Source organism: Schistocerca cancellata, chromosome 7 (assembly GCF_023864275.1).
Source record: "Schistocerca cancellata isolate TAMUIC-IGC-003103 chromosome 7, iqSchCanc2.1, whole genome shotgun sequence".
NCBI lineage: Eukaryota > Metazoa > Arthropoda > Insecta > Orthoptera > Acrididae > Schistocerca > Schistocerca cancellata.
Window position 1 is genome coordinate 427,482,039 of NC_064632.1, and position 25,892 is coordinate 427,507,930.

Genomic DNA, 25,892 nt, shown 5'->3' on the forward strand with positions numbered 1-25,892 from the left:
TCTAGAGACAACGCCAAGAAATTGGGATAGTATGTGAATTTGGAGAATTAACACTCTAAGCGCCAAGCCCGTAAAATTTACGGGCCTGGGATCGCGCGAAAATCACCAAGCCCGTAAAATTTACGGGCCGCTACATTTAATTTCATTCAAAACACTGCAACGTTATTTCTACGGGTTTGGCCAGCGCTATACGTTTTTCAGATGTTTATTAACAAAATGCGTCCATAGATGTCACGGCAGCGCTGTAATTCATGTTAAAACTTATCTTTGCGTTCTCAGTCTGTATATCATTCAGTTGTTTGTCATCATGTTTCGGCGCGGTTTATCAGACGCAGAAATTGCGGATTTGATCAATCATAGCGACACTCTGGATAATGTAGAGAGTGATTCAGACGATTCTGAATGCAATGGTGTGTTTGAAGGTACGTATTTCCGAATTTTCCACGTAATTGTGCAGTACGCACATATCTGTTGAACATGTGTAAACGATGTATGTAGTTACACATAATGTGATATTCTTTTTAGAAGACGAGATTGATGACAGTTTGTCTTCAGATGAAGACGAGAATGATGTTGAAGGTGTTGCTTCAAATCCAGCAGCTGTGCCGTATCCGAAAGACAGTGAGTGGACTGCAGTTGACACCTACCGACCTCTGCCTGTCAACACGACACCCAGGCAGATACTAGTGGATATTGATGAGTCGAGTTCTGTACTGGATTGCAGTAAAGTGTTCCTTACTGACAGTGACGTAAATGAACTCAAGAGACAGACAAATTTGTATGCATCACAGACAATACAGAAGAAAAGAAGAGGAAATAATCTGAAGCCCCATTCAGTTTTGAGTTCGTGGAAGCCAGTGACTATAAGTGAGATGAGGCGTTTCTTGGGTATTATTTTCCACATGTGTGTTTCGAAAAAGCCCAAAATTGCGGACCATTGGAGCACTAATCCTGTTCTTAGTTGTAACTTTTGTCCCCATGTCATGAGCCGTTTGCGTTTCACTCAGATACTGTCATGCTTGCATCTTGTTGACAATTCAAATCAGAAAAAACCAGGCGAAGATGGATTTCATCCACTTTACAAAGTTTTGCCATATTATAATAATTTGAAGGAGCGATGTATCCAGGCATATCGTCCCTCAGAAAAAGTGACAATTGATGAAGGAATTTGCCCATTTCGAGGTCGTGTGAGTTTCCGTGTTTACATGCAAAATAAGCCTCATAAGTATGGACTGAAAGTATATGCTGTTGCTGAAGCCAGTAGTGGCTATGTTGTAAATTTTGAAGTTTATGCTGGTAAGCATATTGTTGACAATTCTTCGTCTGCGGTTATTTTGCGATTGTTGTCTGACAGCAGCTTGCTGAACAAAGGCCACACTGTGTATTTAGATCGATTTTATTCCAGTCCAGAGCTATTTCAGCAACTGGCAGAGAAAGGCACTGGAGCTGTTGGTACTGTGAACAAATCCAGGAAAGGATTGCCTAAAGATTTAGTATCTGCTAAGCTGAAAAAGGGCGAAATGTCTTTTCGGCGTAAAGATAATGTATTGGCAATGAAGTGGAAAGATAAGAGAGATGTGTATACATTGTCTACAAGGCATCAAGCAACATTTGGTACGCATACTAAGAGAAATGGGTCTGTAGTATTGAAACCACTTCAGGTACTTGATTACAACCTCAATAAAATTGGAGTGGATATTGGAGACCAACGCCTGCAGTACAATCCGTTCCAGCACAGAACTGTGAAATGGTGGCGAAAATTATATTTCCATTTGCTGCTTATGGGAGTATCAAATGCATTTTGGCTGTACAATGCAGTGCACAGGAAGAAAATTACAATAACAGACTTTATAACAGTGCTTGCAGTTCAGCTTGTTGAAGACGACACACTTGAATTCATTCCAAGAAATGAAGGAACTGTAGGTCGGCTAACAAAGAGACATTTTTTGCAGCACATACCTGCAACTACTAAGAAGTATGCTGCTCGTGTGTGTCACGTGTGCAGTTCCAGGAGCAAGAAACAGAGTGGCAAGGCTTCTCGCAAAGAGACACGATACGAATGTGAACAGTGTGGCGTTGCACTCTGCCTGGAACCTTGCTTTAAAATTTTCCACACTAAAAAACAATATGATTCTGTGTGAAATTTATATGTAATACTGTATACTATCAGAAACATGTAATGTAGTGCCACAATTTTGGTTAAAAATAAATCACAATTGTATTCCCTTATTCGTATGACTTTTTCTAAATTCTTAAAACATCTAAGTGATTTCTATAACTGTACCTTAAAGCTGTGCATTGTAAAGTAGTTTCTTTCACTCAGAATTAAAGTAGAAATGTGCAGCTTCAAGATGGTACCAAATTTGCCACAATCCAAACAGTAGATTTGATGCAGTAATTTTTTTAATATTGGTAAAATTGCCCGGTTTCTAGGGACGGGTGCATAAAATAGGCCTGGTACAGAGAGTGTTAAAGGCAACCAAATATATTGTCAGTGCTTATGTAGTCCTTATTGTTGCAAAGAAGAGGAGTGGTTCAAGGCACAATAAAATGTTGTAGCAGTTGTTCGTTTTTGTATAGACTGATTTCAAGCGCCAACTTGAGTCTCTTCTAGCCGACAGCCGATCAGTAGGATATGGTCTGGTGCAGTGTGAAACGGGACGGCCAGTGACACGTCATCGATTTTTAATGTAAGACAGGCTTTCGTAGTCCAACGTGTTTTTATTTAATTTTTTTTATGAATGCCACAATTACATTGGTAAATTTTCTAGCATTCTACATCTACATCTATATCCATACTCCGCAAGCCACCTGGCGGTGTGTGGCGGAGGGTACCTTGAGTACCTCTATCGGTTCTCCCTTCTATTCCAGTCTCGTATTGTTCGTGGAAACAAGGATTGTCGGTATGCCTCTGTGTGGGCTCTAATCTCTCTGATTTTATCCTCATGGTCTCTTCGCGAGATATACGTAGGAGGGAGCAATATACTGCTTGACTCTTCGGTGAAGGTATGTTCTCGAAACTTTGAGAAAAGCCCGTACCGAGCTACTGAGCGTCTCTCCTGCAGAGTCTTCCACTGGAGATTATCTATCATTTCTGTAACGCTTTCGCGATTACTAAATGATTCTGTAACGAAGCGCGCTGCTCTCCGTTGGATCTTCTCTATATCTTCTATCAACCCTATCTGGTACGGATCCCACACTGCTGAGCAGTATTCAAGCAGTGGGCGAACAAGCGTACTGTAACCTACTTCCTTTGTTTTCGGATTGCATTTCCTTAGGATTCTTCCAATGAATCTCAGTCTGGCATCTGCTTTAGCGACGATCAACATTATATCATCATTCCATTTTAAATCACTCCTAATGCGTACTCCCAGATAATTTATGGTATTAACTGCTTCCAGTTGCTGACCTGCTATTTTGTAGCTAAATGATAAAGGATCTATCTTTCTGTGTATTCGCAGCACATTACACGTGTCTACATTGGGATTCAATTGCCATTCCCTGCACCATGCGTCAATTCGCTGCAGATCCTCCGGCATTTCAGTACAATTTTCCATTGTTACAACCTCTCGATACACCACAGCATCATCTGCAAAAAGCCTCAGTGAACTTCCGATGTCATCCACCAGGTCATTTATGTATATTGTGAATAGCAACGGTCCTATGACATTTCAGCGAGATGAGCTAAGATTTGCAACCTGATGGTGAGGGCATAGTCCCTCGAAATGCGTTGATGAGCTTCGGGTAGGGCAAAATTACGGTCAAACGTTACCATTTGTTACTACAACAGTCCATTTAAGACAAGCCTGATCCTAAGTACAATATTTGGTGCTTACTGTGTAATCAGTTAATATATCTGAGAGACCGTATTTATTATGCATAAATATGTATTGAAACTGTAATAGTTGCAACCGTTTTCCGCTATAAATCAAACTCATACTGGATTTGTTCAAAAAAAATGTTCAAATGTGTGTGAAATCTTATGGGACTTAACTGCTAAGGTCATCAGTCCCTAAACTTACACACTACTTGACCTAAATTACCCTAAGGACAAACACGCACACCCATGCTCGAGGGACCTCTTGTAACCTCTCCCTCACTTATCGACCTTAATGACAGTGAAAAATTAAACCGCGTGTACCTAATGGAAATTTGGGAAAAGCAATCGTCACCAAAGTTAATCTGTCGGTAAAGAGGGAGGAAAGGGTTACATCTAAACGAAAGGAAAAGTGCAAATGAAACTGGTGGAAATTAATTTTGAAAAGGGGTTAAGTTAATAAAGAAAGTAAATGTGCGGCCGTTACGTTAACAATTAACTAGCGGTAATTAGATATTTCAGATTTGGGGAAAATTACAGTCGCCAGTCCTAAGGACAATTACTATAGTAACTGAAAAAGAAAGGTTATTATACATATAATTAGCACTACAAGCGTGGCAACTGAAGGTTGACACGTGTAGTGTGAAAACTGAAAGTTTGTCAGAAGTAATAAATTTCGCTACACTCTGACTTAATTTAGCAAAAGAATTAATAAAGCCGGAGAATCGAAAGTTAATTTAGTGACTGAAGTTAACAGTGAGCTTTCTTTCTGAAGCACATCGAAATTCAGTAAAATACGGTTAGTCTTGGCCTACCTCAACAATCATTTCAAAAGCCTCTTGAATCTACGCAATTTAGAAATAAGAGATTTAACTTTGAACTTGAATCAAATGATTCTGAACAATTAACCATAGTAAAATTTAGTACGTACCAAGCTGAGCTGCAGTCACAGTAAGCTAAAATACGGTAACAAAACTCGCACTCTTAATTTGTGTTTGTGTAATCTAAATATTGTAGCCAGCTATGAATACCTTAACTGAACTTTGTAATTAAAGCAGTGAAATCGAATGATGCTGGTGTTTGAATTTCAACGACACTCGGGTTCATTCCGGAAAAGGAAGGGTCCCTGCTTGGTAATGCAATTGGGACAATGAGCAACAAACGTTCATGCTAAGTTGCTGTAATTTTGTGATGCAACAATTTTAAAAGTTTGAAAAGCTGAGGCCTGCCATACAGTTCTAAAACTTTACGTGCTTCCAGTCTTCCTTGTTGGTTGATTGAAGGTTTGAAACCGTCGATCGAGGAAGTGGCGACAGTCACTCATTGTCGGCCGGCGCTGTTGCAGAAGCTGGATGTTGGCGCACCTTCTTCTCGACATGGTTACCAGACGAAACGGGCTTTTGATGTGCGCCAGCTAATGCTTCCCGTCCGCGACACCATGTCAGAAACTATCATCGCAAGTCGAGCGCAATTACATGCTGCCAAACCCAGAAAGCGCGGCAAGTCGCGGGAGCTTCACGACACACCTGCTCCACTGCACCACCCCAGCCAGACTCTCCCTCTGCCCGCGTTCCAGGCGACAGAGTTAACACTACCAAAGATCCTAAACACTTTGGTTCTCCACACGACCTAGCAACAAGCCAACATATATATATATATATATATATATATATATATATATATATATATATATATATATATATATACAAAGAGTAAAACAATTACAATATATAAAGAGACAGAAATGTCATATCTTCAGGTGACAAAATAAGGAAAAAAATTTGCAGTGCAATAGATGGAAATAGGAGGATATGCATTTCCGGCGTTACAGACTCGAACCTCCGCCGGGACCAGCTGCACAGTCCGCGACTGCAGTGCCTTATACCGAATAATGGATTTCGGACTACTATCCAGCAAAGCTAATTTAGAAGGTACTTACCATCACCTCTGGTAACTTGAGACAACTTTTGAATCTAAATCGGACACTGATTAGATGTAACAGCAATTTGCGTCGTTTTTAATAAATATTTGATTAGATACTGTGTTCATGTGCCGGCCTTGTACCTCGATTTTCAATCCTTCATTGTGTGCACAGTCAGTCTCTACTCACACGATTCATTGCTTGACCAGTATTCCATTGACTGCACTATTAACATCGTCGACAAGACTGACGAGAAACCATGCGTACTTTATTAGTTAAGATAATTACAATCTAGGTTAAAACAGCGGATCGATCGTAAACTCGGCACCAGCTCTCCCACCCGACGGGTGACAAAACTGGGCGCTTAACACGAGAGGCTTTTAGCAGACCGGCAGGTAACGAGGTAGGCCCACTGTGGGACTGAAATTTTATGTCGTGGTTGAGGGCGAGCGCAGAGAGCCCAGATGAAAGGAACTGGTTTAGAAGTCCGCTCCATAAAAGATGTCAAGAAAAAAGAAGCTCATTAACTTTTAAAGGTGGACGTCCTGGACGCCTCCGCGTAGATTATTCTCCTCCCGATTACCTACATGTTTAATTTCCCGATAACTCCACAAAACATGAAGCGAGTAATAGGAATCTCGCAGACGGTAATAAAATTCTGTTCCTTATATTACTTTACATTTTTATCGCAAAGGTGATCAAATAACAGACCACACGGTGCTAAGATTTGACCTGATTCTTGACCACTTCAGTAATTATCCATTAATATTAAGCGGACGGAGGATGCCATAAAAGAAACATGTGACGAAATATAAAGACGTTTTGGTATATTTCCGTAGCGTTTCTGTTTGTATCGAGTAAGTACGCAAAATACTCGTAAAACTGGCAACACAATCAGAACGGCATTCTGACAAAATGAATGTTTCGTTACGCAAAATTTAGGTGGTCTTCGTGGACCACCAACATCCAAAATTGTAGCACATAAACAGAAAATTCATAAAAAATAATCTTATTGTCTTGAATGTTGCTACAAAATCAAGAAAACGCAAGAAAAGATTCTTTTCTTTACCTGACGATACGAAAACAGTATAATGACGCTATAGCAGTTTAATGGTATTCAAAAGTTAATAATCAATAACACTTTAAATATGCGAAAACCACAGTCAGCATGAAATTAAAAGTTACCCAGTCTAAAGTGTTGTAATGGTGAAGATCAGACGAATCACATTAAATTTTTCTGAGAATCTCTGCCACTCGAAATTATTTTCTGGATGTTTTCCTGACAAATGAAGCAAAAGGGCCAATTTTACCTCAACTATCAGGAGTTTAATTTTAAATTAAGCACTAGACATTCTGAATTTAGAAGGAGATGCGCATGTTGGTTCTGTGATATAGTTACGACCATTCAAGGATAATGGCTCGGAAAAGACCGAGTGGAAAAGTATGGCCGAAAACAGTTGTGATATCTGACAGTGGACCACTTTTACTGAAAGTCTTTGCTTTCCATATGTTGAGAGAAGGTAGTACGGACCAAAATAAGACAACAAAGTCCAGAAAGATGGGCTCTAAAGTTCATACCATAAGAGCTATCAGCAGTCTTACATCTTCTACCGAAGACGTGCTCATATCTCTTAAGGTATTTATTTTAGAGGTCATGTTTACCAGGTAATTTTGTCTTGTTTTGGTCCACACTAGCTTCTTCAGAAACATGGAAAACAAGGAACGTGCAGCAGGAGAGATACACTGTCAGAAGTTTCAGAAAGATTTTGGCTTGCAGCTTTTGTCTAGATCTTTTCTGGACCACGGTACCTTAACTCAAATTGATATACTTGCTCATCTCCAGCATCCCCGATAGTTTTCAACGTCGTTACGGTATCATCTATAGCATTCCTGAAAGTTTTCAACATTGTAACGGTATCATACTATACAATTATAATACAGAATGAGATTTTCACTCTGCAGCGGAGTGTGCGCTGATGTGAAACTTCCTGGCAGATTAAAACTGTGTGTCCGACCGAGACTCGAACTCGGGACCTTTGCCTTTCGCTGGCAAGTGCTCTACCATCTGAGCTACCGAAGCACGACTCACGGCCGGTACTCACAGCTTTACTTCTGGCAGTATCTCGTCTACTACCTTCCAAACTTTACAGAAGCTCTTCGGCGAAACTTGCAGAACTAGCAGTCCTGAAAGAAAGGATACTGCGGAGACATGGCTTAGCCACAGCCTGGGGGATGTTTCCAGAATGAGATTTTCACTCTGCAGCGGAGTGTGCGCTGATATGAAACTTCCTGGCAGAAGTAAAGCTGTGAGTACCGTGCGTGAGTCGTGCTTCGGTAGCTCAGATGGTAGAGCACTTGCCCGCGAAAGGCAAAGGTCCCGAGTTCGAGTCTCGGTTGGACACACAGTTCTAATCTGCCCGGAAGTTTCAATTATAATACAGTTTCCATACAAACGCTGTTAAATGAAAGTCTGCAGCATTGCGTACATCAAAACAATAAGTGGCATAAGGAGTCTTCGCAATTTGTAGGACGAGCCATCTACTAGAGACGAATGGGTTCAAATGGCTCTGAGCACTATGGGACTTAATATCTGTGGTCATCAGTCCCCTAGAACTTAGAACTACTTAAACCTAAGTAACCTAAGGACATCACACACGTCCATGCCCGAGGCAGGATTCGAACCTGCGACTTTAGCGGTCACGCGGTTCCAGACTGAAGCGCCTAGAACCGCACGGCCACATCGGCCGGCTACTAGAGACGCAAAGCATTATTTGTTGCTAACTGAAATCTAAAGCTGAATGCTCGGAAGCTCCTAACGGTAAGTTGACGGCCGATTCATTCAAAATTTGTAGGTTTTTAGAACTGAACATTCTTATAACATTGCTAACTGTCTACGCTTACATATATTCGGAATCTTCCCTTTTTCATAAAGTTATACCACACGAAATTAATTACTGTAGAAAGTCAGATCCATCTTTAAAATTATATATATATATATATATATATATATATATATATATATATATATATATATATATATACGTAGCCCTGTGATTTATGAAACCTTCGACTGCCTAAAACTAAACCCCAAAATACTTGTAATTCGCCCCTGAAATGCACTCTCTAAGTTAAATAACACGAAACATATGCCACTTTCACAAAATATGAGCAGTTACTTTGATCCGAAGAGGTATAATATGTTCATAGTAACGGTCTCCCATTAACCACAAGACAGTTGAGTATCAAATTGGTGTACTGGCTTCCAAAGTCACATCAAAATACAAAAGATCGCTGCTGTGACATCGCCGAATAAACTGAAGAGTGTGAACCCTCTAGCAAGATACAAGCTCTGAAGTTCTCAAAATTGAGTTTATCGCTCGCTGCTACTGACAGTCAATAGCAACGCAATCCAAACATCTGATTCAACAGTGGCAGTTTCTTCGGCAGAGGAGTTCCCGCGTATTCTCTTCAGTTTTAGAAATAATAATTCGTATGTATGTGTAACATAATATACTGCTGGATATGCCAAATACAGACACAAAATAGAGGTTGACGCTAACAGAAAAGTAACACAATGAAACGGAGAAAACTTAAAATATAGAATGACCCCGTTACTCTTGTGTTAATAATTCACAGTCAAATTTGAAAGAGACCAAATACAGGGTGGCGCACGAAATGTGTTACCAATTGTTTCTTTCACAATTTACGACGCACATTAGATATCCCGCTGGGATCTCTACACCAGTACCAGCAGAGCTTGTAAAAACAAATAACTTACGAAATGACGTGTAATTCACGATACTGCCGCTCGGAGATTAGTAAGCAGCAATGGATGACAATGGAAGTCTGACGACACAGCAAAGATCGGAAATTGTGTTACTTTTTCATGAAACGAAAAGCCTTGTTTTTACTCAGAGTCGTTTTTGACAACAGTTTAACATACGATGGGTCCCTTGCAAGAAGACCATCCACAGGTTGTACGATAAATTTGTACAGGAAGGAACAGTATTGGAAGCGAAGCGACCTCGGCCTAAGCCTGTTTGTTCGCCGGAGAAGTCCCGGGAAATCGTGTAGAAAGGCAGCAGTGCAACTAGGAATTTCCAGACGCTCCGTTCAGCGCCTTCTTAAAAGTGACTTGCATATGTACCCATACAAGATGACCTGTGCACAGAAGCTCACTGAAGAACAAAAGCAGCAGAGACTACTGTTTGCTCAGTGGGCGGAGGATAGGGAAGAAACTCTCAACAACGTTTGGTTTTCAGACGAGGTGCATATTCATTTAGACGGTTTGGTTAACAAACAAAATGTACGCTTTTGGGCCACTGAAAACCCACAAGTGCTTCATGAACGACAACAATATGCTCCCAGGATTACAGCGTGGGCAGCAGTTTCCAGTCACGGACTTATTGGACCCTTTTTGTTTGAAGAAACTGTGAACAGCGCACGTTATTTGAGCATGCTTCGCAATAGCTTCATTCCACAGCTTCTTGCTACTGCCTTGCCCTTCAACACGCAGTGGTTCATGCAAGATGGAGCAAGACCACATACTGCAAACACTGTGTTGGAGTTTCTACACGAGCATTTCGACATGCGGATCATTTCAGTCAGGTTTCCAGGTAGCCTCAAAGACGGACAAAATTGGCGCCCCATTAGTCCAGACCTCAATCCATGTGATTATTTTCACGAATCGTCCACGTGATTTAATGTAGCTCAAAAGATTTATTCTTCAGGCTTGCAGTGAAATTACGGAAGACATGTGCCATAGGGTAATCACTTAACTTCAGCTTTCGTTTGAAGGAAGTTTGGAAACGAAATGGTGGACATATTGAGCATGTGCTGAGTTAGAACAAATCTCCATGGACGGCTTTTCATTGTAGTATATGTTCCTTTCAGATTGTATTGACAATAAAGTTTATATTCAAAAACAAAATGGCATCACATTTCGTGCGCCACCCTGTAATTTCGCGTTTATAATCACCGCTTATCTGCGGAAAGGTGCTGATAATATATGATTAGAATTTTCAATGAAAATGGGTTAAATTGTGAGTTTTATTGTACTGAAACATGGTATGATGACGGAGAGGCCGTAAAACTTTCAATTTCTTCTTAGATATTATAATGACGTTGATATCGCGTACCGTAAACTGCTTCATTTTGACTGTTCCGAGATGTCACTAAACCCGTCTAAAGATGTAAACAACCATCCATGAGCAGTGCCTATTAGACGGAGGGTATCCGACAGCCGATCAGTTCCAGTCATTCCACCAAAAAGAGGGTACACGGCTCCAGTTGTCTGTAGTTCAACCATGCCTAGACGGCCAGTACCGCGGTTCCATTGCTTCCGCATTCTTACTTTGTGCAGGGAAGGGTTCTGGACAAGGGAAGTGTCCAAGCGTCTCGGAGTGAACCAAAGCGTGTTCTTCGGATATGGAGGAGATACAGAAACGCAGGAAGCGTGAATGACATGCCGCGCTCAGGCCGCCCAAGGGCTACTACTGCAGAGGATGACCGCTACCTATGGATTATGGCTCTGTCGAAACCTGATAGCAAGGCCACCATGTTGAATAATGCTTTTAGTGCAGCCACAGGACATCGTGTTACTGCTCAAACTGTGTGCAATAGGCTGCATGATGCGCAACTTCACTCCCGACGTCCATGGCGAGGTACATCTTTACAAACACGAAACCATGCAGCGCGGTACATATGGGCCCAACAACACGCCGGATAGACCGCTCAGGATTGGCATCACGTTCTCTTCACCTATGAGTGTCGCATATGCCTTCAACCAATAGTGGGAGACATGTTTGGAGGCAACCAGTTCAGGCTGAACGTCTTAGACACACTCTCCAGCGTGTGCAGGAGGGTGGAGGCTCCCTGCTGCTCTGGGTTGGCATTATGAGGGGCCGACGTACGCCGCTGGTGGTCTTTGAAGGCGCCGTAACGGCTGCTGTACGATACGTGAATGACATCCTCCGTCCGATAATGGAACCATACTGGCGAGTCATTCGTCTTCATGGACAACAATTCGCATCCCCACCGTGCACATCTTGTGTATGAATTCCTTCAGGATCACGACATCGCTCGACTATTGTGGCCAGCATGTTCTTCAGGCATGTCTATCGAACATGCCTGGGATGGATTGAAAAGTGCTGTTTATGGACGACGTGGCCCACGAACCTCTCTGAAATATCTACGCCGAATCGCCGTTGAGGAGAGGGAAAATCTGGACCAACAGTGCCGTGATGAACTTGTGGATAGTATGCCACGACGAATACAGGCATGCATCAATGCAAGAGGACTTGCTCCTGGGTATTAGAAGTACCGGTGTGTACAGCAATCTGGACCACCACCTCTGCAGTTCTCGCTATATTTTGGTACAATAAAGAAGGGCTGAAATGATATTTATGTTGATCTCTATTCCAATTTACTATACAGGTTCCGTAACTCTCGGTATTGTATGTATGTATTTCAAGTAAGTATTCATTTTCAGTCTTTAAGAGAGCTAACATATAACAAAGCCCATTAGCTGAAGCTGTCAGTTGGATGACACACTAATAAACTTGCTCCAATTGTAACATACTTTCAATATGCGTTCGACAATATCGAGTTCATTGTGTCCATTATCAATTGCTAGACTGTCTTTCACAGCGTCGGTGGACGATCAAAGGCGTCACCCCTTCCTCAGCTCTCACATCATCTGGAGAGACTCATATGCTTAATTTGCTTCCCTCTGCAACATAAGTAGGTCATCTTTCTAGGCGATCAGTCCCATTGCATGCTGTGGATGTGCGTTAAGTTGCTCCACTCACCGCAGCCCACTACACAAGTTCCAGCATTTCCTAAATAGAAAATATTTATGCATTCTCGACAATGTAGTATCGAATGTATCTACCACATGTGTCTCTGTAGCCCATTGCTATGATACGAGAAAACATCTGCAAAAGAGTGATTTCGTAAGCAGTGGCAGATGTGAATGCAGCGGTAAAGTATGTCGCTCTATTCACTTTTGGCACTGGTTTACTAGCGATAAGTAGTGACTTGCTGGCAGTAATGTCGGAAATCGAGGTCCAGGTTTACTAAAGACACGTGAGCCGTCAGTAGGGCCGAATCTTTGAGGCAGGCGACGGCCTGGCCTAAGGAATGCTAATGCTGGTTGGAATTTTAAAAATCAGCTCCGTCGTTGAAGGAAGAAGAGAGTCTGCTCGGGAAAGTCTCAACTTTTTTTTTTAATGTTAATTTTTCTGTCTGGTTTGATGCAGACCGCCACGACTTTCTCTTCTGTGCCAACATTTTCATCTCAGAGGAGCACTTGCAACCTACTTCTTCATTTATTTGCTGGGTGTATTCCAGTCTCTGCCTTCCTCTGCAGTTCTTGCCCTCTATAGCTCCCTCTCTCTATCTCTCTAGTGCCACGGATTATTCCCTGACGTCTTAAGAGATGTTCAATCATCCTGTTCACTCCTCTTGTAAGTGTGTTTCTCGTATTCATTTCCTCTCTGATTCTGCGCAGAACTTGCTTATTCCTTACCTTATCAATCCACGTAACTTTCAACATTCTCTGAAGCACCACATCTCAAATGCTTCTATTCTGGTCTGTTCAAGATTTCTCACAGTCTATGTTCCATGTTATATGTACGTTCTCAGAAATTTCTTCCTGAAATTAAGACCTACGTTTGACACTAGTACACATCTATTAGCCAGGAATGCGCTTTTTCTCAACGCTAGTCTATTTTTTATGTTCTCCTTGTTCCATCCGTCATTTCTTAGTTGAATTCCTTAATTTCATCTACTTTTTTATCATCAGTCCTTCCACATTATGTCCCTTTCTTTTCTGATACTTCTCATTACTTTCGTCCTTCTTCGATTTACCCTCAATCTATATTCTTCTCTCATGAGACTGTTCATTCCATTCAGCAGATCATGTAACACTTCAGTTTCACTAAGGATAGCAATGTCATCAGCGAATCGTATCATTGATATCCTTTGACCTTGAATTTTAATTCCACTCCTGAACGTTTCTTTCATTTCTATCATTGCTTCTTCGATGTACAGACTGAAAAGTAGGGGCGAGAGACTATATCCCTTTCTTACACTATTTTTAGCCAAACACTTAGTTCTTCGTTATCCACCATATTCGTAACATCTTGGCTCTTTTACATGCTGTATACTGTCTGTCACTTCCTACAGCTTTCCTCTGTTCTCGTGGACATCTTGACACTGTCGAACGCTTTTTGCAGGTCGGCAAACCGTACGAACGTGTTGATTTTTCTTTAGTATGGTTTCCGTTTTGAATTGTAACGTCAGAATTGTCTACCTGGTGCCCTTACCTTTTCTGAACCTAAGCTGTTCGTCATCTAACACACCCTCAGTTTTATTTTCCATCCTTCTGTATATTATTGTTGCCAGCAACTTGGATGCATGAGCTTTTAAGCTGAATGTGCGATAAATCTCGCACTTATCAGCTCTTGCTCTCTTTGTAATTTTGCCGAAAGTCGGATGGTATATCGCGAGAATCAGACATTCTACACACCAAAGAGAACAGTCATTTGGTTGCCATTTCCCACAAGGTTTTAGCATCAGCAGAAGGCCGAAGTGGGTGCCTTTGCTAAGGGCACGAAATTGCCTGCAGCTCCTCACTTGGGCTTGTGACCATACTGGTTGCGTACCAGATTGTGGGTTATACACTGAGGTGACAACGGTCATGGGACACCTCCTAATAACGTGTCGAACCTCCTTTTGCCCGACATGGTGCAGCGCACGACGTGGCATGAAATCAACAGGTCGCTGGAAGTCCAATGCTGAAATAGTGAGGCATGCGGACCTCTATAGCCGTCCACAAATGCGAAAGTGTTACCGGTGCAAAATTTTGTGCACGAACTGACCTCGCGATTATGCCACATAAACGTTCGATGGGATTCGTGACGGAAAATTTGTCCAGAATGTTCTTCAAATGAATCGCCAACAATTGTGGTCCGGTGACATGGCACATTGGTTTTTGGGAACATGACGTGCCGAACATAGCCCCTTTCAGTCACTTATCGGTTCAGTTGGACCAGAGGACCCAGTCAGTTCCATGTAAGCACAGCCCAACCATCATGGAACCGCCACCAGCTTCCATAGTGCCTTGTTGACAACATAGTTCCATGGCTTGCTGTGGCCTGCGCCACACTCGAACCCTACTATTGCCTCTTAGCAACTGAAATCGGCACTCATCTGACCAGGCCAGGTCTGGCAATCGTCCAGGGTCCAGCCAAATGGTCAACAGCCCAGAAGAGAAGCTTCAGACGATTTCGTGCTGTTGGGAAACGCACATGCGTCGATCGTCTGCTGCACACAGCCCAAATTTCGCCGCACTGTCCTAACGGATATTTTCGCTGCACGTACCACACTGATTTCTGCCTTTATTTTGCACAATGTTGCTAGTCTGTTTGAACCTATAACTTACGCTGTTCTCCGTCGTGTCGGAGTAGATTTCTTTACCACGAGTTCTGCAAAATTGGGGAAGGATTTGCCCCTTGCAAGAGAAGTTAGCTTGTGTTCTTTCAGCAGATGTGACACTAGTTCATAGTTAGTAACCAATGATCAAATGTCCCATTACGGTTTCTTCCTGAAATGGCTTGCACCACGCTATTCACCACATCGAATGGTATATTACTCAGTGAAAACGGTCCCTCTGGCTGCTTCCTAGTATATATTGAGGCTGAAGATACAGATATTCCCTGCATCGACCGAGGAAAATATTTTTATGCCATATTTAGCCGGTTTTGATGGAATGTATTGTCAAAATTTGCATCTGCCTCTGCGTGCAAGCAGCATTTCATCTATGGTCGTATACTCTCCTTGCACAGAGGTTTCTTGCAGTTTTCAAAGAATATTTCAGGTATTTATTGGCGCTAAGTTCTCCAGCTGTTTTCTTTCTTCTCGTGGGGATTTATCGTCAAAAGGAATATAGGTTTGAATAAAACGGAAACGTTGCCATGGCATTGTCAGCTAAAAATCCGGTGTTCTGCATCCCAGATCGGTAAAATCCAGCAATGCACAACAAGCCTATATAAGCCTTCAAGGTCCCTCTTGGCTATTTCCTCCATAAAATAGTGATTTACAATCTGCTTCACAAGCTGCTTTGCTTTCTGCAATTTGCAAGTTTATGTATTTAAGGATAATACTAAGTATATTTTCATTCGAAAACAGACTCCAGTACTCAAGATCTGTCCTTGCTTATCTTGCCACTAATCTCACGCCTGATGGTATTTTCAGAATAGGTCCGAAATTGTTGATGAGTTGGATTTTCGCACCACATGAATCCATCTTTGCCAAAATAAAATGAACTGCGTTCCTGATTTTTCTATCGCTCGATTAATTCTGGTAACGCAGTATTGAGGGCAGTATTTTGTAGCTCATTTAGTGGTATATTACCTTCTTCGCCCCTGTCTCCAGTTGCGTCTGGCTCAGTACCACTACTGCCACTGCGCTTACTTAAACAGTCTTCATTTTCACTGCCATAAGTCGTAAAGTCGTTTTCACTGTCTGATAATTCCCACAACCATGTAGGTATAATCTCAGCCTCCCTTTCTTCGTTATTCATTTTGACTAAAAACGCCAAAAAACACGAAACATCCATGAAAAAATTTAAAAATTGCAGAGAAATACTACTGGGCGGTTGTGGAAGGGTCAAAAATACACTATTGCCGTTTGCACTCATTTACCTCCTTCCACATACGGCAGCCGACTGAGTGCTTGCACGCATTAGCGAGGGGAGTTCAATAATTGCAGTTACTGAGAACTTCGACAATGTGCAGCTGCGCAACAAAGAACTGCCAACAAAACAAGATCAGCAGGGTCAAATTGACTACATCCTCGCCGGGAAGTGAAGGCAGTCGGCCACTGCATTCTCCGTGGTGAGAGATAATGGGTGATATTTGGTATTTTCGGCACACTCTTGACACCTGGACCTCGGAATATTAAATCCTCTAACGGTTTTCGAAATACAATGTCACATGCGCCTAGCTCCAGCTTCCATTCAGCTTCAATGTATGTTAATTCCCTGCTGGAAAGAAACTCTGTATTGCTCCTAATGAATGGCAGCACATCAGGACACCACGAGTTTGAGGTACAGATTTGCAGTCAGGGTGCTCGAGGATAACCACGAGACTGCTCGAGCTTTCGTACGAGATCTCAGTCTAGTCCATAACTCCAGGTACAGGTCCAGTGCATCTGTCAAACAGACAGGTTGACTGCGGGCCCTCAACTGGCCTCCAGCTGATCAACACGTGGCGATCAGTCCCACCGAAGAAGAACCAGCTTTCTCGCTTGACACCACTGCAGTAAAAAACGGCGATGGTTTGGGGTCAGTGGAACGCACGCTACAGAGCTTCTGGTTCGGAGTTGTTCTTGAAGTAACCGATTTGTTACAGTTTGTTTTGTCTCCATGGTGACAACTGCTGGTCAGACTGCTGCTGCAGACGCAGTACGATACGCCGAACACAATGGTCTTCCCTATATGTAGTGCTACGTGGTCATCTGGAGCCCGGCCATATTGCGACCGTGACCACCACTGCCAGCAGTCATGTACATTGGCTACATTCCTGCGAAGTATTTCTGCAGTGTCGCAGAAGGGACATCCTCCTTCTCGTAGCCCTGTTACACGACCATGTTCTCTGTGAGTGAAATATTGATAATGATGTCGTCCTCACTTAGACAGCACATTTCAGATGTACAAACGTGCCTACCAACTTTCGTTTATGTCGCACATTTCTTTCGTGTTGGGATCCTTTTCCCGTCAGTGTATTTTGGCATGACAGCAGGCCAGCTGATTATAGTTATTTCGTATTATTTGTCATTTGCTATTTTCCGAAGTAGCCACCTGCATTATAATTATCTTATGATTTGCTTATTTGGCATTTCTGTCCACCGGGCTTAGTTGATTCCGTCTGTATATTTGGTCGGCTATTGGCGTTATTTGGTTTCCTGTAACCTCTGGAATTATGTGTTGACACCTCTTTGGTAATTCGTATTTCAACTGTGTATTATTTAATGCAACTGACTGCTTCTAAATACCGCTTAAGTAAATCTAAACTACGTTGTGTAGCAATGTCCCATAGTATACGTTTAACCTGAAGTTTTGGTCGGCCATCGCACCGTAGGGCTCTCTGACTTTAAGCTAAGATAATTCAAAATACTTTACTAATGTCACGGAGGTCACGTAAATCCTGACGCGCTTTCACGAAAAGTGAAGCTTTTTGCATTCAGTTACCTAGTATCTCTTGCTAACACTGTTAAAGTTTCTTGAAGATCAATTCTGTCTCGTTAAGGTTGGTCAGTGTTGCCGAAAACGGGTCTTCATGGCCGAGAGTGTTTCTGAGTGAAAATTTTCGTGAAACTGTAAAGCTAGAAATGAGTTCACCGTGGTAGATATTTATCAATGGGCCTTAAGGCTTCTCTGCATTTGCAAAAATAATTATTTTCTTTCTCTTGACCTACCATTCTCTATTAACCACTTTTATTGCAGCTACTTACTACTTTACTTTTTCTCTGCTTCACCATGGAAGACATGTATCATTGGGTCCTAAGCCGTTCCCACGGTTACTAAGAATAATGCTTTGTTTGATGTTGACCTGCAGTTCTCGGTTAACAACTGTTACCACAATTCATTACTTACTTTATCTTCCTCGACGTGTACTTCAATTATTTGAATAATTTCATTTTGGCCCGCCAATTTTGTTATTCTTTAATTATCATATTATTTCCATTCATTTCAAGGATTATATTTCACTGCGTGTTTTTTGTTGCTAAGAGGTTTAATATTTCTTGATAATAAATTGCTTTTCTAGTATACCTTATTTTGTGGTCCCCGTACTTTTCCTCTGCCCAACTTGTCCCCTACAGTTTCATCTGCCGTCTACCAGTAACACAATTAATAATAAGAGAAATGAAGTAACTTTCTGATCATTCATTAATTCACCACTAACTGACAGCAACTCAGTTCACGGCTTTCCAGTATGCTGTCAATAATAGGTAGCAACAAGCTGTCAAATTTACCAATCAACTTACAAATTAATCACCTACCAGACATTTTTTACAGGAAGGTATTTTACATGAAATCTCATACCAACCAGTAAGTACTCATATAATAAACCGAAACAAATCTATGTAAACGAGTGCTCTGTGAGATTACTTTGTTTACTCTCGTAAAAGTAGAGGAGAGAAAATGCTGGGGTGATTTTGTCTGTAAACACATAAGAGAACTGGACAGGAAATGCGGTAGTGGTACAGTGAGACTGTGAACAGCGCAACAAGCAGCACTCATAGTTGGGGGAGCTGCCGTTTCTGGAAGAACGCTGCAACTGCTTTACAGCATAATAAACAATCAATATCCCCCCCCCCAACCAGTACAGAACAGTGTGCAGAAATTTATAAATATTCTCACCATACGCCTTTCTGCCATTAGCATACTAGTAGCTATATATATCTACTGCAGAGCCGAAGAAATTTGCCTAATTCGTGTAGGGCCACGCGAGCAAGTGGAAGTGCCTCAACACGACGTGGCATGGACTCGACTAACGCCTGAAGTAGTGCTGGAGGGGACACGATGAATCCTGCGTGGCTGTCGATAGATCCATAAGAGTACGAGGAGGTGGAGAACTCTTCTGAACAGCATGTTCTAAGGCATCCCAGGTATGCTCAATAATGTTCATGTCAGGCGAGTCTGGTGGCCAGTGACAGTGTTTAAGCTCGGAAGAGTGTTCCTGGAGCCACTCTGTGGCAATTATAAACGTGTGGGGTGTCGCATTATCCTGCTGGAATTTCCCAAGTTCGTCGAAATGCACAATGGACATGAATGGATGCAGGTGGTCAGACACGATGATTACGTATGTATCTCCTGTCAGAGTCATATCTAGACGTATCCGGGGTCTCATATCACTCTAATTGCACACGCCCCACACTATTAGAGGGTTTCTACCAGCTTCAACAGTCACCTGCTGACATGCAGGATCCATGGATTCACGATATTGTCTCCATTACCAATACACGCGCATCAGCTCGATACAGTTTGAAAGGAGATTTGTCCACCCAGACATGTTTTGAATCATCAACAGTCGTACGTCGGTTTTGACGGGCGCAGGCAAGGCGTACAGCTTTTTATAGTGCAGTCATCAAGGGTACACGAGTGGGCTTGGACCTCCGAAAGCCCATATGGATGATCTTTCGATGAATGATTCGCACGCTGACACTTGTTGATGGCCCAGCACTGAAATCTGCAGATATTTGTGGAAAGGTTGCACTTCTGACACGTTGAACGATTCCTTTCAATCGTCGTTGGTCCCATTCTTGCAGGAACTTTTTCTGGTCGTGGCAATGTCGGAGATTTATCAGTTCGTGATATTCATGGTACACTTGAGAAATAGTCATATGGGGAAATCCTCAGTTTATCGCTACCTCGGAGATGCTGTGTCCCATTGCTCGTGCGCCGACTATAACACCACGTTCAGACTCACTTAAATCTTGATAGCTTTGTAGCAGCAGTAACCGATGTAAAACCACGTCAGACACTTGTTGCTGACCGCATCGCCGTGTTTTACCTGTTTAAATGTCTCTCTATTTGAATGCGCATGCCTATAACATTTTCTTTGGCGCTTCAGTGTATCATGCATAAGGGGAGTTCACGCAGAGAAGGGGAGGTCTAATTAGTAACTTGAGTAGGGAGTGACGGAGAACAGCGGGCAAACCAACCGAACGGTAGGAAGTCCATCACCGGAGGACAGGTGCCAAGCATAAGATAGGACTGGTGATTACCAGGGAAATTCAAAGTGATCGTAACGCCAACATCAGAAGACAGTCAATCGCAAATCCAGAGAGTCAATCAGGCGCAAAAGCATTGAGCCCAACACTCCACACCAACACGGCCACATGCAAATAGCTACTCACTTAAGACGAGCGACCGCCGACAGCACATTCACCATTCACGCACACCTCTCACTGCCCCACCGTCGGTCAACAACCTGTCTCCAACATCTTGTAAGGGAAGAGCCAACTGCAAGAAGCCTGAAGCGCCACCTGGTGGCGTGACATGAAAACAGGTCGCGCCTGTAAGCAACGATATAATAGCTCGGGAAACCAGCCGACACAGCTCACTATTCCCCCACTTACATATGTTGGATGTTTGCAAATTCGCTAACCCTAAACACACTGCCGGTAAAAATTAATACACCGGGAAAGACGACGTCTATTATGTTACAATGAAGACAGATTCCAGATTCCAGCTGGGGTCGTCCGCCAATAGACAGCGCAGTGTCACAGCTACCAGAGTGCCATCAGTGTCTACCTGTTAATAGGGAATGCTCAGAGCCGAAAAGCTCAGTGTGATTGAAACGAGTGAAGTAAGCAAGCAACCATGACACAACGACGCTCACATGAATCCTAGAATCAACTGAGCAAGGGAGTGAAAGTGTGGCCTTCCGAGAGGTAGGATGGACTTCTTGGAGAATTGCTACACAAGTTGGATGGCTGCGTCATTTGTGCAACGATGCTGGTATCAGTGCTCAAGTGCACATCCTCACATCCGTAGAAGAGTTTCCGGACATCCACGCAGCACAGATGGGCGCCAGGGCCGTCTAATTGTAACGACAACGGTGGTAGAGGGCTTGTGAACCGAGACGTGTCAACACGAACTTTAGCGTACCAGTTATTATCAGTTGGCTTTGGACACACACACACACACACTTCTAGCCCATCTTCTACTCATGCTACACGGCTCGACTGGTGCCATCGGAGGATCACTTTCAAGATGTGGCATGTCTCTCCATTGTCTGCAGCGATGAAATCGGATTCTGTCTGCATGCAAGTGGTTGTCGTTTGTGTGAACGAGAGCTGTCTCACAAAGTGCATTCGTCTAGGACACACTGGCCCCACCCCATTATTTATGACCTGGGGTTTCATAACCTACTGCTCGTTTACCTTTGGTATTTATGGAGGGGACGCTAACCAGCGCTCGGAAAGTGCATAGTGCCGTTAGACCCATTCTTTTGCCTTTCTTGCCACAGAAAGGTGATGTGTTGTTCCTGTGGGGTTCAAAACTGGTTCAAATGCCTCTGAGCACTATGCGACTTAATTTCTGAGGTCATCAGTCGCCTAGAACTTAGAACTAATTAACCCTAAATAACCTAAGGTCATCACACACATCCATGCCCGAGGCAGGATTCGAACCTGCGACCGTAGCAGCAGCGCGGTTCCGGACTAAAGCGCCTAGAACCGCTCGGTCATAGAGGCCGGCATTTCTGCGGGGTGCTGCTTGCTTACGCACTGCCCATGAAACTCAATATGCTTTGCAAGACAGTCAGCAACTTCTCTGGCCAGTATGATCTCCGGACTTGTCTGCAGTCGAGAACATGTGGGATGTGATGGGACGAGAAGTGACTCGTGCGACTCGTCAGCCAAAAACTGTTACAGAACTACGTGAAGACATCGATCAGGTGTGGCATAAAACTTCCTGGCAGATTCAATCTGTTTGCCGGACCGAGAATAGAACTCGGGACCTTTGCCTTTCGTGGGCAAGTGCTCTACCAACAGAGCTACCCAAGCACGACTCACGCCCCGTCCTCACAGCTTTACTTCTTCCAGTACCTCGTCTCCTAGCTTCCAAACTTTACAGAAGCTGTCCTGCGAACCTTACAGAACCAGCACAAGAAAGGATATTGCGGAGACATGGCTTAGGAAGGTAGGAGATGAGGTACTGCAGAAGTAAAGCTGTTAGGACGGGGAGTGAGTCGTGCTTGGGCCGCTCAGTTGGTAGAATACTTGCCCGCGAAAGGCAAAAGTGCTGAGTTCGAGTCTCGGTCCGGCACACAGTTTTAATCTGCCACGAACTTTCGCATCAGCGCACACTCCGCTGCAGAGTGAAAATCTCATTCTGGAAACATCTTCCAGGCTGTGGCTAAGTATCCCCAATATCCTTTCTTTCAGGAGTGCTAGTTCTGCAAGGTTCGCAGGAGAGCTTCTGTAAAGTTTGGGAGGTAGGAGACGAGATACTGGCAGACGTAAAGATGTGGGGACGGGGCTTGAATCGCGCTTGGGTAGCTCAGTCGGTAGAGCACTTGCCCGCAAAAGGCAAAGGTCCCGAGTTCATATTTCGGTCCGTCACACAGTTTTAATCTGCCAGGAAGTGTCATATCAGCGCACACTCCGCTGCAGAGTGAAAATCTCATTCAGGTGTGGCATAACTTATCTCAGGACAGTATTCACTATCTGTATGATCGACTGGATGACAGGGTCAGTTTGTACATTGCTGTCTATGGAGACCACACCACACACTGATATGGTTACTTCAGCATAGGTCGATACCTGGTACAATACTGTACTAACGTCTTTTCGTCAATGTAAATTCAAAATATTGTGTTGTGTATAACCACGGTCATATCGCCATTTTGTGTGTTCCGTTTTGCTATTGTAGTATGCATTCGTCTTCTATTTGTTTTGCAGTGGTTGGAGCGTCTGCTATTGCTCTGAGTGGGTGGGTGTTCGTACTTCAGACTAGCGTGAAGGAGCCTGTGCGCATGTGTGTGTGTGTGTGTGTGTGTGTGTGTGTGTGTGTGTGTGTGTGTGTGTGTGTGTGTGTATGTGAAGGGCTCTAACGTGTCCTACTACTTTGTATGTAGATTACTCCTTTGCTATGGTACAGTAATGTCTGATCTAAGGTGGCGATATTGCGTAGTTTGTGATATTACTTCGTGGTGTCAAGTTTGGCTATTTTTTTGCAGCAGTAAATAATATATTTTTCTTGGTGTGTGTCAGATCATTTATTACTTTTTTATTTTCTATTACTGCTTTTCGAATTTGGAAATTGTCTTATAGCTTTAGAAGATACTTCTTGTTTCTAAATTGACTTTTTTCATTTCATTTTCTATTATGTTAGGGTGGTGATTTTCTTGCTGGAGATATTTTGCAAATGTCAAATGGCTGGTGGCATATTTACGTGCACTTTTGTGTTCCTCCTACCTTTTTTCAAAAGTTTTGCCTGTCTGACCTAAATATTGAGCATCACTGCTGTTGCACTGGATTTGGTAAATGCCACATTTTTTGTGTATGAGGGTTTAATCTTCCCTTTTTTGGACGTGTCCGTATGGAGCTGTTACTTAACCTTTTAATTTTTTTTTGTTTCTTGTGGATATTTCTTGTTTTGTGTATCAATTTATTTCCACATGTGAGTGTCAACGATGTTCTTTGTTGAATTTCTGTATTGTGCCCTTACTACGTAGGGTGGTGTTGGTGTGTGTGTGTTTACAGTGGGTGTCAAGGATTTGGATCTGTATGGTATTTTTATTTTTTATTTCTGTGTTTTTCTGGATTTTCTTGATCAGTTTTGTTTCTAGGGACTCTTGGTATCCTTTATTTATTGCTGTCTAAATAATTATGTCCCGCTCCTTATTGTAGTTAAGTTTGTTAAGTGATACGGTATTTAGTCTGTGGAGCATAAATTAGAGGGCACTTAACACTAGGTACCGACGCTACAGTTTGTATATATCACTTAATGGTCGATGCCAAGTGGAATTCTATGAGTAATTAAGTGTTAACGTCATTTAGGGAGTCACAAAGAACGCATTAACGTCGCAGAAAGATTTTTTGTTTGTTTTGATTAGTATGAACGATTTTATTTTCAAAATTTATTCTGAAGAATGATCTACATTTTAGTTAGCAAGAACGAATAATTTGTTTTTGTTCTTAAGAACACTAAACATTAATTTTCCGGTTGAGGGTAGAACTTTTTCGTGTCTCAGATACCTTATTTGAGACCTTTAGGACAGCACGCCTATGATGGGGAAAAAAATCTGTGAAGTTTAGGATGGGGTAAAGGGACAGAAAGGGACAGAAAGGGATTGAAGTAAGGTCCAGAGAAAGTGGTGTAGCGGTAGTTGTCTCTAATGGAGAAGTGCATTCACCAATTTGATTCCCGCGATGTGTAGTTATTTTTGGATTAGTGTTTTGATTTCAGGAAGTTCTTTATCGAAGATTGTGAACACTCCATGCATGTAGAAAACAGAGCACCCTCGCCGTACTCAGGTAGTTCACTTCTACTTACCAATAAATGTGAAAAGTATAAGCGTTGAATGAGCAAATAATTTATCTTTCATTTACAAATGTATATGTGAGTAGAAAATGCGTAGCTGAGAATCATCAGTTTACCGTATCTCATACCCGCTTCGCTCCCTCCTTTTCCTGACTGTCTTTGTTCGCTCAGAAGCGGTTCTCTATTTCTCATATAACTGATGGTCAGTTCTATCCATTGAACCCTTCCCATGCTTTGAGCAGTCAATTGATCTTAAACATCTCAGCTTCTTCAGCGGTAATGATATTCATAGAAGTGTGTTAAAAATGTCGTCTAAATGTTGAATTAATACTTTCTCCTTTCCCTTATAACACCCTGGTGATACGAGAGCTTGTTTTTGTAGTGACACCACAGTAAATAAAAAGCTCTCATTTCGGTATACGGTTTGTTGGTTCTCATGTAGGTTTCATACATTTTCTCAAAAAATCTTCGCTTTCTGCAGAGCTAGTTTGCGCTTTGAAGCACAGTTAATTTACACAACCGAAGGAAGCCACTTGCATTTGTTTCCCGTTATTTCGTGAGAGAAATGGCAGTGCAAATTAATTTTCTGCCGTAAATGAGCAAAACACCGAAAAAGATTTCTCTTGCTATGACCGTAGCCTTTCCTTCCCTATAAAATGAGAGACAGCTCAGGGATGCGGATTGGATTAAAAAAGAGAACAGTTCGGCACGCTCTGACCTATCTACATAGCTTGGGGTGAATGGTACACCAAGTTACCCAACCAGCGAGCCTGCTGAAGTGAGTCCTCATTCAGTCAACTGGAAACTGTCGTAAACAACCTATATGTATTAGATAAATATTGAATGTGTAATGAATTGATATTTTGGGAATTTAACAGGGTATTAAATCAAACTGGGATTAGCTAAGGAAAAATTAAAAAAAAAGAGAGAGCATGAGCAGTATAAGAGACAAGCTAGTGTACGTCTGCGTGATTTCTCCCATTTTACGTAGCTTTTTAACACGTTCACATTAACAGATTTAAGGAACTCATTTTTTCTTTGTACATGAGTAAAATATTTCACATGAAACCGTCAACAACATACAAACAGGTTCA

At 42.4% G+C, this 25,892-nt stretch overlaps 1 protein-coding gene across 1 annotated transcript; it reads left to right on the forward strand.

Moving 5' to 3' along the window:
- Positions 1-307: 307 nt before the first annotated feature.
- LOC126092809 (piggyBac transposable element-derived protein 4-like) lies at positions 308-16,609 on the forward strand. Its single transcript, XM_049908538.1, has 3 exons — positions 308-422; positions 526-1,296; positions 16,512-16,609. Exons 1-3 carry the CDS (start codon positions 308-310, stop codon positions 16,607-16,609), a joined length of 984 nt encoding a protein of 327 aa, XP_049764495.1.
- Positions 16,610-25,892: the final 9,283 nt, after the last annotated feature.